Source organism: Micrasema longulum, unplaced genomic scaffold (genome assembly GCF_059751315.1).
Source record: "Micrasema longulum isolate JH-2025_06_02 unplaced genomic scaffold, ASM5975131v1 h1tg001597l, whole genome shotgun sequence".
NCBI classification, from domain to species: domain Eukaryota; kingdom Metazoa; phylum Arthropoda; class Insecta; order Trichoptera; family Brachycentridae; genus Micrasema; species Micrasema longulum.
In genome coordinates this window covers 262,048-276,342 of record NW_028278779.1, presented here as the reverse complement: position 1 = coordinate 276,342, position 14,295 = coordinate 262,048, and the positions used below count along the sequence as shown (strand labels likewise).

Genomic DNA, 14,295 nt, shown 5'->3' with positions numbered 1-14,295 from the left:
TGTTGACTAAATGGACAAACACAAACTTACTTACACTTAATGAAAAAAATTCAATTTTGAATCTAGAAAAAAAAGTCATAAAGTAGATGCTTACATAAACAATGAACGACTAACTGAAATTGAACATGCCAAATACTTAGGACTAACAATAGACAGACAATTGACATGGACAATTCATATCAACAATTTAATTAGCAAAGTGGCGACAGTATCTAGTCTTTTTTTTCATTAAAAAACTTTGTTCCAAAAAAGGAAAAAAAAAAAATGTAGGAAGCTTATGTAAAAACTAATATATGTTATATGCAACTACTATGGGTAACAGGAAATAATGACATCAACAGACTACAAAGACAGCAAAATAAAATATTAAAGTTAGTATATGACCTTCCCTATCTAACAGCAAATAAAGAACTTTTTAAACAATCTAAACAATTAAATGCAACTGAACACTTTAAACTAGAATCTTTAAAATTTATTTATAAATTAGCCACTAATGTAATTGTAGACGAAGAATTAAAACTTGAAAAAAACTGTAGTAAACATGAACACAATACAAGAATATCCTAAAAATATCATACACAACATTCTAAAACGAGAAAAGGACAATCGAGATTAACAAACCATGGACTGAAAATATACAATAAACTACCCGACAAAACTAAACAAAAGACTCAGACAACCTTTACAAAAGATGTTAAAAATATTATTATTGACAGTAGAATGTGAATTTTAAAAGTAAAAATATTTTGTTAAATGTATGTTACCCATAAAGGTTTATCAATGAAAAATTTAAATAAAAAAAACATAATAAAATGTACACAATGACATTTTTTTTATTTTAAAGTTAATTTATGTTTCACAAAATTAAACAAAAAAATTATCAATGTTTTTGGGCAATGGATTATAAAAAAAATATGTTTCGTGTTGACTTAACGGGACAATGTACTAAAATACACCTTTGAGTGATAAGAACCATCGATAAAATTGTTCTAAACCAAGAAGAGAAAAGACAAATTAGAAATGCTTCTATTGTAAAAAAATCCAGTTTGTTTTATCTGTTAAGATTAGGTGGTACAGTTTAGTACAAACTTAAATAATTTTTGTACATATTTTTTGAATTGAATTTTTTTAGTATTTGCGACACATTTTTTTCATTTTGCCACTTTAAATTTCTGTCCTTTTAAAATCATGACATGAAAAAAAACGTGAATAATGATTATTTAGAAACGATTATTCTCCTAGGTATTTCTGATAAAAAATATACTCGTAAATTTTTTCTCCCGGCCTTAAATTATCTCTCTTGAAATAACGACTAAATTATTTAAATTTAAATAGAACATCGTCACGAATCTTGACATCACAACTATTAAGGCCAAACATGTCGCGTCTTGTAGGGACATATTTTTTAATAGTTATTTTTTTAAGTTTTGTATGAAAACATTTTGCCACAATTTCCATATTGATTTTGAAAATGCAAATAACTCTTCTAAATCCTTGATGTGATTGTATGTGATATTGCCCATTAATTAAGTGGCCACTTTACTCTCAAGTATAATAATTAATAATTACAGAAAAGAGAAATGTCCGTTTTATAATGCTGTTAATATTTTTTTCGCAAACTATGTATGAGACCGTTGAAATAACAATAAACATTCAAAATTACCTGTTTTATGTAAAAAGGTTTTAGTATGTTGAAAACCAGTCCTATAAAATTTATTTAAGCACTTTGCGGCTGTCTCCTAAGCGCCATTTGTTTGTCAATAGGAAACTGCCATCTTAGAGACATAAAGAGTACGAATTTCTATGCAAAATATTTGAATGTCAAATCTTTTTTGACAGCTACTCATGTGTCCTTGGTGGGCTTTTTAATTTTTACTTTCGTGTCAATAAATTGTATTTTTATTAATTTATTCTTGTAATTCCAGTAAAACTAGGTACAAAAAATAATATCCCAACACGGGCGAGATAAAACATAAGGCGTCAGCACAAAATCATTAAATTACACATTATTTAAGAAGATTTAAATTTTATTGAAATCTTTTCGCGTCAAGTTGGCGCACTGCCAGTTTTACTGCTAAAAAGTTATTTATTCCAACCAATTAGAGTATAGAAATGTAATTCTTATTTATTTATACATTTGTATAAACCACTTCAATACTTTTGATCTATAACGTCGATCGTTTCGGCCTAGCGTAGACGATTTGCTATTTGCTACATACCAACAATCGAAGTAAAAAAGTGATTTCACACATTTTTATCACTCAGCGGCTAATGTATTATTTTACATTCAAGCCTTTTTAATTGATTTAAAAAATCACCACAAGAGTAAAATTGCTTAATAGAATTTGAAACGAAAAGTCAGTTGCATGTGTTCAGGTCAAAAATTTAATAAAGGTAATGTTCAATTGCTGATTATGTTGTACTTTTGAAAAAAATATTTGAGGTTAAAATTGTTTACAAAACCTTAATTTTTAGGTAATAATGTGTTTAAAAAAACGTTATTTATTGTTTTCCTTTTATTTTTGTATTTTTTAACTGTTTATGCCCGATGTAGCACATTGTCTACATACTTAAAATATGCAAATAAAACTGAAAAAAGTTTTTTTTTAAACAATCATTATTTTTCCCGGTATCTTTATAAAAAAATATACACAAATATATATGTTAACTTAATGTTTGAAAAATGGGCAGTGAAAATTTAAAGCTTAATTTAAAACAATAAAAAGCTTTTTTTTCTCGCTTTGATTTTTACGTGTCATTTCTAATTTAATTGAATTTTAAAAAAATGTTTCAGTCAAATTTTTGTTATTTAAATAATATTTTATTTGTATTTTGTTTTTAACATTTATTGTTTATTTTGTTGTTATTTTTTAATTGCATTACGGAATATGTTTTCGGTTCACATACCTTTTTTAAAATTAAAGTTGTTTTTTATGTTTGTACTTATACTATTTTTGTGATTTCACTGGGGCGCAAATTTGTAGATAGAAAACTAACTTGGGTATGAATAATCATCTAATATACTCCACGGCTCTACTTCGCCAAAGAGCCTGGAGCCTATGGCAACGCCTTATAAGCCCAGACAATATGCTTCTCCAAGCAACTTCAGGGTGGATCCACTCACCCCTGTTCAAGCAGTCATAAGGACTTATATTGATTTAATTTGTTTTCTGGAAAAACATTTTTTTTTTATTGAAAATAAAATGTGTTTTTTTTGTTATATGGTAAAATTGGCTTTGCGATATTCAGCTTTTTCACGGGGAATGGAAATAATCTATAATATAAATACTCTATAATTGATTAATTGCGTCTGTTCCTTTCACTACCGCACAGGAATTTGAGCTGTACTATCGTGGAATTAACGCTAAATAAAAGTCATTTTCGTCTTTTAAAATTGTATGTAAAAGTCGGTCGCAGCTGACTGTTATTTTTTTGAATATCTTATTTTTTTCTTTTTACTATAATCGTTTACTAACCAATATTATTATAACAAATATATGTGAAATATTTATTTGAATTTTGTATAGTTTTTGTAGCATTATTTTGAGTGAGAAATTATTTTTTATTAAGTTTAGATTACTCTGAACAAAAAAATAGGCCCAAAAAGACGATTCTCCTAGGTGATCGAGAACCCAATCAACCGAGGAGTGAAGAGGCGAAAATTGAGGCTGATAAAATGAGGCCCGGAGATCCGATTACATGCCGCCCGAATGGCTGAATTCTTAAGCATGTATGTGTTGCTTGCTAGTTAGAATTATTAATGGGGAAATTGATTGCAAGTACCTGAAATCGGAAAAAAACAATATGATTGAAATAATTTCATTACATGAAATAACATCTAAATATTTTTTGTAGTCGCATACATTTTAAATGTATATATACGAAAATCGTATCATATCGTCATAATTCACATCAGTTTACTAATCATAAACACCCATTACTTTTTGTAAATTACATACTCGTACAAAATATGTTTTTAAACCTACAGATTTCGTCAATCAACTATTGAAAAAGATTGACATTACATACACGTAAAAATCGCCTATTCAGAGACTTAATAAACTTGGCAATGAATTGAGCTCCATTGAATTCTTTTGCTGTTCAATATACAAATTTGGACAAAAGGTTTTATTAGCCGCAGAAAAAAATATTGGGTCATTTAGCTATTTTGTGTTCGAGTGCCACTATTGTTATTTGGTTTTATTTGTGCATTTTTTAAAATTCGTATTTGTTTATTTTGTTTAGTAAATCACTTCGCTGTTTACAAATGTATAAACCTAGTAATGTATTAAAACATATATAAAATAGTAAAAAAATAGATTTATAAATAAAAATAAAAGCAGTGATAGGAAAAAAAAACTGCATTCTTATGAATACAATTATGGGTGTCATTATTATTTTATTTTTATTTTTTTTATTTTATTATTTTTTCACGCCCATAAGGCTTTTACATACATGAAAATTTTACAAAATATAAGTATATAAACAACATTAAATTTAAAAAATACAATATAAAGCAACAAAAGATAGAACGGTGTTAAGAAGTAAAGTTGGTATAAAAAAAGAAGATGAGTATATAAACAGCATAGATTTAAAAAAAAACACAATATAAAGAAATAAAATAAAGGAACAAAATAAAGGAACAGTGTTAAGAAGTATAGTTGGTATAAAAATAAAAAGATGAGTGTATTAACAACATAAATTAAAAAAAAAAAATACAATATACTGTAATAAAATATAGAACTGTGTTTTTTAAAGTTAAGTTGGTTTTAAAAAAATTAAAGCAATATATATATATTTCTATTTTTTTAATAAGCTAAAGAAATACAATTAAAGGTTTAAAGCAGCTAGGTACATAATGTTATAAAATACAATATGAACAGAATATTAAGTTCTATTTGATAAGGAACATATACATTGATATTTAAAATTTACAAGACTCACGCTAAAGACATCGATGTTGTTAGCATATTGGTTCGCGAGTACATGCATCCGCATTACTGGCGAATTCGCGCTGTAATTAGTCGATGATGGACCGCAGTAGAACAAAGTATTACATCGGGTAACTCGACCAGGCACTCGCACATTAATCAAATTGATAAGTTCACAACAATCGAACATCGACATTATTATTTTAAACAAAAAAAGCAAGTCATTTAATTTTCGTCTGTTTTCTAATGTTTGGATGTTTAAATAATCATTTAAGTATGAGTAATTTATGTATTCAATCGGTATACTTAATTTAAAATTGATAAAACGCAAAAATTTATGCTGAACTCTTTCGATGTCCTTAACATGAACCCTGTAATGCGGTGACCATATAACTGAGTTATACTCGAGTTGACTTCGCACTAGGGCAATATACAATGTTTTCATTATGTTTATAGACTCAAAATCCCGTATCGTTCGCAGCAAAAATCCCAAGGTTCTCATGCTCTTATTTGTAATGTTTTGTATATGTTTAATAAAATTCAGTTTTTCGTCAAAAAGAATACCTAAGTCTGTCATCTCTGTAACTTTTTCTAAAGGTGAAGAATTTATTTTATACGTGAAAACGATGGGATTCCTGTTGCGGCAGAATGTCATAATTTTGCATTTTTGAATATTAAGAAACAAATTATTTTTTTTACACCAATTATACAAATTATTAATATTTGATTGCAGAGTTTCACAATGATTAATGTCCGATATTTTTTTAAATATTTTAATATCGTCCGCAAAAAGCAAAACTTCGACATCATGGAAACAGGATGTAATGTCATTTACGAACATTAGAAAAAGAACAGGCCCTAGATGACTGCCTTGTGGAAGACCACTAGAGGCAGAAAAACAGTCTGATTTTACATTTTTGATTTTTACATATAGATACCTGTCAGATAGATAGGCTCGAAACCAATCAAGGATAGCTCCACGAAAACCCAAACCATACAGCTTACTTAGTAATATTTTGTGAGAGACTTTGTCAAACGCCTTAGTAAAATCGGTGTATATACTATCAACTTGATTTTTATCATTAAAGGCTTCCGATATGTAATTATGGTAAAGCATTAGGTTTGTGGCAGTTGACCGCGCCTTTATAAAACCGTGTTGTTTAGTGTCTATTATATTTGAGACATCATGTTGAATTTGGTCAAGTATGAGTGACTCAAAAAGTTTGGGTATGACTGATTGGATGCATATAGGACGGTAGTTTTTAATATCTGAGTCGTCCCCCTTTTTAAAAATTGGAGTTATATAGCTAGATTTCCATTTGGAGGGAAAACATCCCATTGACAATAGTTTATTGAAAAACGTGGTGAGAGGTTCAGCTATAACTGAGGCACATTTTTTGAGAAAAATAGGCGGAACATTATCAGGACCTGCTGATTTATTTTCATCTAAAGAGAGTAGTCTCTTCTTACAAGACAACATATTAATTTGACAGTTTGAAAGCGTAATTGTTTTATCAAAAGTAAAGGTTGGAATCTTATCATCTGGAATAGGTTCATCATACACTTCCTTAAAGAAATTTGCAAAAAGGTTTACAATATTTTCAGTGCCATTCACTAATTTTCCATCTAGATGCATAGCACTTGGATATTCGAAATGAGAATTGTTTAATTTTTTTATGTAGTTCCAAAGATTGTTTGAGTTTAACGCCGAATTTTCCATACTTTTTACATACGATTTAAAGCATATCTTGGAAAGCGTTTTACATTCGTTTCTTGTTTTGGAAAATTCCTGATAATCATGAATACTCCGACTTTGCTTAAATTTTTTGTGTAGTACTTTTTTTGAATTTAGTAAAATTTTAAGTTCAGCGGTAAACCACTTTGGATAGTTTATTTTAAGTTGATACTTGGGGACAAATTTATCTATAGAATTAAAAATTATGTCATACATATGGCAAATAGATATTTCTGTATTATCATTATTTAAAAAAGTCCAGTCAGTTTTAGAAAGTTGATTAATAATTGAATCAAAATCAGCCTTTTTGTAATTTAAAGAAATATCAGTGTGTTTTGAACAGGTTTCGTGTAAATATAATGTTAATTCAAGAGGAGGGTGGTAATCATCAATTGGCAAGATCGGATCAACGCTCTTTTCAACATTAAGGTTAGCATAATTTGACAAAACTAAATCTAGCAACTTATTTTTCACGTTATAAATAAAATTATGTTGATAAAAATTTAAAAAGTTAATCATGTCCAGTATTGGTCGCGCCCGATCGTTCTCACTTTCACTATGAATATAGCCACTCTCACTATTTCCCCACGACAAGTTGGGAAGGTTGTAGTCACCAAATATAATTAGTTTGTTGTTAGGGTATTTTGAACACAAAAACTCGATGTCTTCACAATGCCTCTGATAATTTTCTGAATCTGTAAGTGGTGGAAAATAGACACATCCAATTATGAATTTTTCAAAAGCTGTGCTCACTTGAACGAATATTTGTTCTGAGATGAGATTATTATTTTTAAGGTGTTTTGATGAATATTTCTTATTAATCGCCAGCAATACTCCCCCACCTCTTGATTTAGTACTTGTAGAAGGTGAGCGATCACACCTATAAATTTTATGGTTAGGGAAACCTAGTTCTGAAGATTTAATACTTGGATCCAACCATGTTTCGGTGAGTACAAACATATCGTAATGAAGTGTTGGTAAAATTAGTCTTAAATCATTTAATTTTGTACGAACGCCCCGGATATTTTGATAATAAAAGTGTAGTGGTACCCTTTTTAGTTTTTTGGTAGAGTTTGAGTTATTCTCGGAGTCGAGTTTATGTATTTGATTGTGATATTTTCTTCACCGTTTATCTTACGTAATTCCAATTCCTCTCGCAATTCTTGCAATTCTTTCTGTTGAAGAGGGCTCAAGTCTGAGTAGATTCTTATATTATTTTTTAATAATCTGCGCTTGCTTAATATACTCCTGGATAGTGAAGGATTCGATAGTTCTATTTTAATTGGTCTGGGTACTCCATCCCTGGGTTTCCCAAGCCGATATATTTTATTAATATTATTTGTTACCGAAGCATCTAAATCCAAGAGAATTGATTCAATGGCATTTTCATCTTCTGTAAGTCGTATAAGTTGAGTTGGTGCAGTACTTTCTGGTAAGTTACGAATAATTAAATAACTTGATCTCACGTTCCTCTCTGTCACTTCAGCTATCGCCTCACAGATGCTCGTGCTATCAGATTTAGGAGTGGCAGATGCCATTGCTTTATACGCACTAAGTTCACCTTCAAGGCAAGCATTCTTAGCTGCCATTTCTGAAGACATTATGCCTATAGCACCCAATATTTCATTAGTTTTAGGAACAATTTTCGCAATTTGGTCCTTTGTAAATTTGTTTGCCGGGTCCATAAGGATTTTAGTGATTGCATTAATAGCCACCTGAGCGCTATTTATTAAATTGTTTGCTTGCATATTTTATATTTTTTGAAACTTTAATTTTGTATAAATAATAGGAGATTGTCACTTACTGGCTGGGTTCCCCTATACTGCGCAGTATATGTACTCACAGTATTAGCAGGTGAAGTAAATATTGTCACCTGGACTGCTGGGGACTGTAGGTAGTTGCACAGATATTTTAATTATAAAAATCTTTCTCTGAGACTAACAAAACTAGGTTATGTCACTGTAAACGGTCACTTGGTATTATTGTTTACGAGGTTTTAAAGTTTAATATTGCAAATAAAGACTTTATACTGTGTAATTAGGGATTTTGACAGGAGCTGTCAAAACACGTCTAACTAAATCGTTGTTGTTGTGTTGTTGTGTTGTTGTATTATAAAGGTGTCATTAGTAAATATGATAAAAAAACAACATTTTAAAATTTATTTATACTTTATTAAGTTACGAGTATTTCATAAAATCTAAAAAAAAAAAAAACTTGTATTAATTCATTAAGTTAAAATAAAATATTAAATTTATAAAAAACTTTATAAAAATAAATATTTGAACGCTTTCCATTATTTTTTATTTCTATAGATTTATTGTTTGATTATGAACTCTATAGCAGTGAGTGAGACTTTTTTCCCACTAATTATAATACTCTTGTCCTTTACCTCTGTTTTCATTTGTATGGGTTTTTTTATTAAATTTAAAGTAGAAATATGCTCTTTATATGCAAAAACTTGTCTTTAAAAATCTAGTCTTCGATCATAATTTAAGATGCCTAGTCATAATTCTTTGATGGGAGGACATCAGAATACAACTGCAAAAGTGTAACTTTTTAGAAGAGCAATAAAATGTTATTATTTACCTAATTATTTAACTACAGAACTTATATTTTCCGAAATGGGTTATTATTTACAGATAATTTCATCTGTGTAACCATATTCGAGTAATTTGTACAAATAACAAAAATATTTCAGATATACCACTATTACGAGCGCTTTGAAGCGCTGTGAACGCTAGTACTACGGATCACGTGGTACTATAGTCCTTAAAATGTAACATGATTAGAATGAAAGTTATCAGGAAAAGTGACGACAAAACTTTGTAGTAACGTCAAAGGAGTCATTTATATTGACACACGAAAAATCATTTGTATCTGGCGTGTTAATTTATTTTTTTAATACAATGCTTGAAACATAAATCAACATTAATATATAAAATCAGCTTTAAAACTAAAAGAAAACTAAAATAAACCCAATTATTAACGATGTTCTTACAAGGTTACATCATTTTGCAAAAACGTTAGAGATGAGACAAATTGATCAATGTAAATTGATCGAATAAAAAAATAATTCATTCGATGTTGTTCATGAAAAAAGTATAAATGTATTATTTTTTGGTAGATAATTGTGTTTAGCACACTAAAATAGGCTTGTTTTTGCGTTTTTATATCAATTTTCGGAAACAGAGTTTCATGATTACATGAAATAACTGATAAAATCTATTTGATCAGTGATCAGTAATTTCCCATCACTAATGAAATTAATTTGACAGCTGTCATTCTAATCAAGCTGTATTTTAAGGACTATAGCTATCGCGCCGGCACTGCCCCTAGCGGCGAAGAGGAGAAGAACTGGTCACGTGGTAGACGAACTGGCCGGCAGGATTGTTTATAGTATTGCGCAATATCAAAGTAATACCGTTGAATGCTAAAGGTTTATTTTATAATTATACATTACTCTGATATTACTCTAACACTATATATTAAAGAAGGGTAATAAATTAGTCTACTTATACTACTAAAACTAACTTATATTGTTTGGACACTCAATGAATAAGTCTTCCGTACATTCACGGAGACTGGGCCGCTGTGCACGGGCAAACCACGAGCCCACTGCGTGATATCGCATGATTGGTCCATTTCACACCACGGCAAAAATCTACACGGCATGATAAATTACAATACGGTGGATCAATATTTATTGTTTTACAATTATTTTTTTTAATTATTATTAATTTTCATAAAAGGTACATGTTTTAAAAAAATCCTATACATATCTACTTTTACACATCTGGTAAATGTTATCACTGCAACTCTCCAAAAAAAGAGACTAACTCTTGTGCTTGGAAATTGACTTAGACGGTTGTAGTTGTTTTTTTATAAGAGTTTATATAATTTTAAATACGAATACATGAGAAAAAAAAGGATATATAAAGAAAAATCATAAAACAATAGTACATTCATACTCATTAAAATTTAATGTAGTTTTCACAAGTGTTCAAAAGATTTCTTTAGATTTACTTTAAATTTATTTATTGATACACGATTTTTAATAGTTTTTAGTTCATTGGGAAGATTATTATAATTAATTAATTTAATGTCTGGAAAACGCAATAACCAGTACACCACGAGACCGACTAATCTCCAGTCAATTTTCTCGTAGTACTTGCTAAATTTAAATAATTATTTTAATAAGCTTATCATAAATAACGCTTTTGTTAAGTTTTACTATATTATTTGAATCGGGTTGTGGTCCCGTGGCTAAAGTTGCGGACTCACGGATCAGAGGTCCGAGGTTCAAACTTCACTCTACCCCAACATGATTTCCATTTTCTAGAACTGAGTTATTTACAACTAGTTGAAAATGGTAACTAAAATTTAAATACTTGGGTAAATTATCATCATCATCATCATCACCATCATCATCATTATTATCTTGATCATTTTTGTTACATAAAGGTAAGATAATCAGTCTTACGATTCGGTTACGAGTCCAAGGACTATGAAATATTTTAGTGTGAAAACACTATTTTAAATAAAAATAAAAAAATAAAAAAAATATTAAAATAGTTGAAAATGATAATATAGATTATTTGTTTTTATACAGCTTTTATCGGTATCAAAAAAATCTCCATGAATCAAAATGACAACGATTATTTGAATACTTTAATAAAAAAAATATTGAAGTTGAGAATCACTTTTCTTTTTTCCGATTATTTTTTAAATATCTAATTAAAAAAATTAATACAACAATTAAAATAATTATTAGTTTTTCTGTGTTGATATTCCCTTGAACAAAAATCACACAAAACACTTCAACCCAATGCTCTTCAATCATTTTCCAAGAAATAATCAGTAGATTAATTTGAAATTGTTTTTGCGGAAAATGGGGATGATTTACTGTTGAATTTTGAGTGTAAACAAGCATTAGATTTTATATAATATTCAAATTGAAATTTTTGAACCACTTAATTTTTATCGAATTGACTAAATTTGGCAACAATATATTAAATCCCAACTTTTTTATAAAGTTGATTAAGATTGATAGAAATATTAAAACGAGGTTTGATAACAATAATGTTTCGGATGATTAAAAATAATTTGGATGTTCAAACATTGGAACAGTGATGTTAAGTGATCATTCAAAGTATTTTTAGGCATTGCCCATGTGAAATAATTCAGATAAATCTTCTTCAACAGCCCTTTTAATTAACAAGGATCAATATACGTAAGAATTGAAAATATTTGAATATCCACAACTCTTCAATTGGTGAATGTTTGTGAGTAGCTATTATTCTAGGAAATGACAGGTCTTAAGTTTTGTAAATGCTTGTTCTTCTACATTGCATTGTAATGTCCGTGTCCGGGCGGATAAAGAATACTGTTCTGAGTGTAAAATAGAACCAGAACACTGGAGTATGTTTTCGACTCTTTGGTAAAAATCCTGAATGAGGAAATTGAGTGAAAAACCGTGTTCAATTTATAAAAAGGTCTACTCGGAAATAAGCAAAAAAAGTAGTTTTACTCTGCAATATTTCATTGAATTTGCATCTGAAGCGTAGGAGTAATCAATCACATTTGATGTAACAAAAATGATCCAGATACACTGTAATTGGAGCATTAATACAATGCCTTATGCACCACTAGGTGATGATGATGATGAATATAATCCCCATCTTAATCTGTTCCCATTTAGACATTTTTATACGACTTCAAATTAAAACAAATAATTAAATGAAATGTTTGTGGATAATAATTAATTTGTATACATTTTAACATGCTTATATATTATTATTTATCATAAATAAATTCTGAATTTCAGCCTCGTACTGTAGTGTTCAGCACGTTAATCTACCATACAATAGGTCTTGGGTTCGATTCCCGACATGGTTGTCATAAAATATTTATTAAAAAGGGTGTTTTCACACTAGAATATTTCATAGTCCCTGGACTGGCACCTAAAGTGTAAGACTGATCATCTTACCTTCGTGTAACAAAAATAATCAAGTTACGCTGCGATCGGTGTATCAATACAGTGCCCTATGCACCATTAGGTGTGGAATGGGAATGAAAAAAAAAACTGAATTCAATTTTCAGGCGTTGCCTAATATGTAGGTGAAATAATTTAATTAGATGTATCTCACCCGCATAAATAAAGGTTTCAGCTCTTTAACTTCACAAACATTAACAGATGAAAGAACTGAAGGAATATAGATGTTCAAATATAAGCAGAATGGTGAATGTTACAGAGTGTGTAAAGTGGCCACTTAAACCAGCCAATGACAGGTCGTAAGCCCTGTAGATACCTAGACTTCTTTATTATCTTCTCTAAAATGTTCTTTATCTCTGTTGTAATATTTTAATAATATTTTATATTTTCTTCTTAGTGTTTAACGTGTTGTACTATTATCCAGGTATGTGAAAAACTTTAACTGGATGCATGTTATATTTTTTATATTTATTTGAATATGTAATTTCTGTTGTTTTACCTAATGAAAAAAACAACTTACGTATAGGGGATGTAAAAATAAATAAATGATAAAATGTCTTACGCGGTCCCCCAAATGTGCACATCCTCGCGGGGCGGTAATCCTATGTCGGGAAATGATCACTGATATTGCGGCGAACAACGAAAGTAACACCGAACTTGTTCGTTCACAACACCGAAATGTCCTGCGGAACAACCAACGGTAAGTATTGTACCAGTTACCAAACGGAATTGGAGGTGGTTACCACTATATATACCTTATACCACTTGGAAGGAGGCTGCTGTCTTAACTGAGTGGCGCTTTGCAAAACTCGGTCAACCCACGGCATCCTAAAGTTATTTATTCGTTTCCAGTTTCTACATACCTACATATATTACTCAGACTTTTACGGTATAAAATTACAAATTATAAAAAAATAATGCATAAATAACCCTTGGAGAAAAACTTAAAAAAAATATTTAATACACTTGGAAGTTTGCATAAATTCTTACCTGTTGATACAAAATGCACTCTTGTACAAGCATTACTACTACACATTCTAGATAACGCTGATGTTTCCATGACTGGACATTTTTGATCTTAGGAAATATGACCACATTTCTGATTATCGTAGGCAATTGAAATGGCTCAAAATTAGACAGCGAGTGACTATCACTCCCTCTCACTTCTGTTCAATGTAATTCATAGTCCTAACGCTCCTATATAACTGAGTAAACAATTTCAACGCTTATCAGTTCATGGTTTACCTCTTCGTTCTAATTCTCAAGGCACTCTCTTAATACCCATCCACAATTCCTGTTTCTTCTCTAACTCATATAGTGTCCATGCGGCTCGACTGTGGAATCATCTCCTATCCACCATAAAAGATGTTACTACATTATCTGTGTTTAAATCACGTCTGAAGAAACATCTCCTTTCTATTCCTTAATCTATCCTCTTTTCTTCTTTTCTCTTTCCTCTTTCCTCTTTCCTCTTTTTTCCCTTCTCCCATTGAGTAATAGCATTGATTTAAGGTAATTTATAAACAAATACGTTTATTTCTATTTTTATATATCTTAAGCTTTTTTATCTTAATTTTCTATTGAATATGTTTTGTAACTTGAATTATAAAACTAAAACTATATTTCATTGGTTGGTT

The 14,295-nt window shown here is 29.6% G+C and overlaps 1 protein-coding gene across 1 annotated transcript in view; it reads right to left on the bottom strand.

Annotated features, from left to right (window-relative positions):
• Nucleotides 1–13,379, bottom strand: part of LOC148274734 (uncharacterized) — a 61,906-nt gene extending 48,527 nt beyond the window's left edge. Inside the window, exon 1 of the mRNA XM_088236719.1 lies at nt 13,221–13,379. Within this exon, the coding sequence (XP_088092845.1) occupies nt 13,221–13,242 (22 nt within the window). The 5' untranslated portion in view covers nt 13,243–13,379. The remainder of the gene's footprint in view (nt 1–13,220) is intronic.
• Nucleotides 13,380–14,295: the final 916 nt, after the last annotated feature.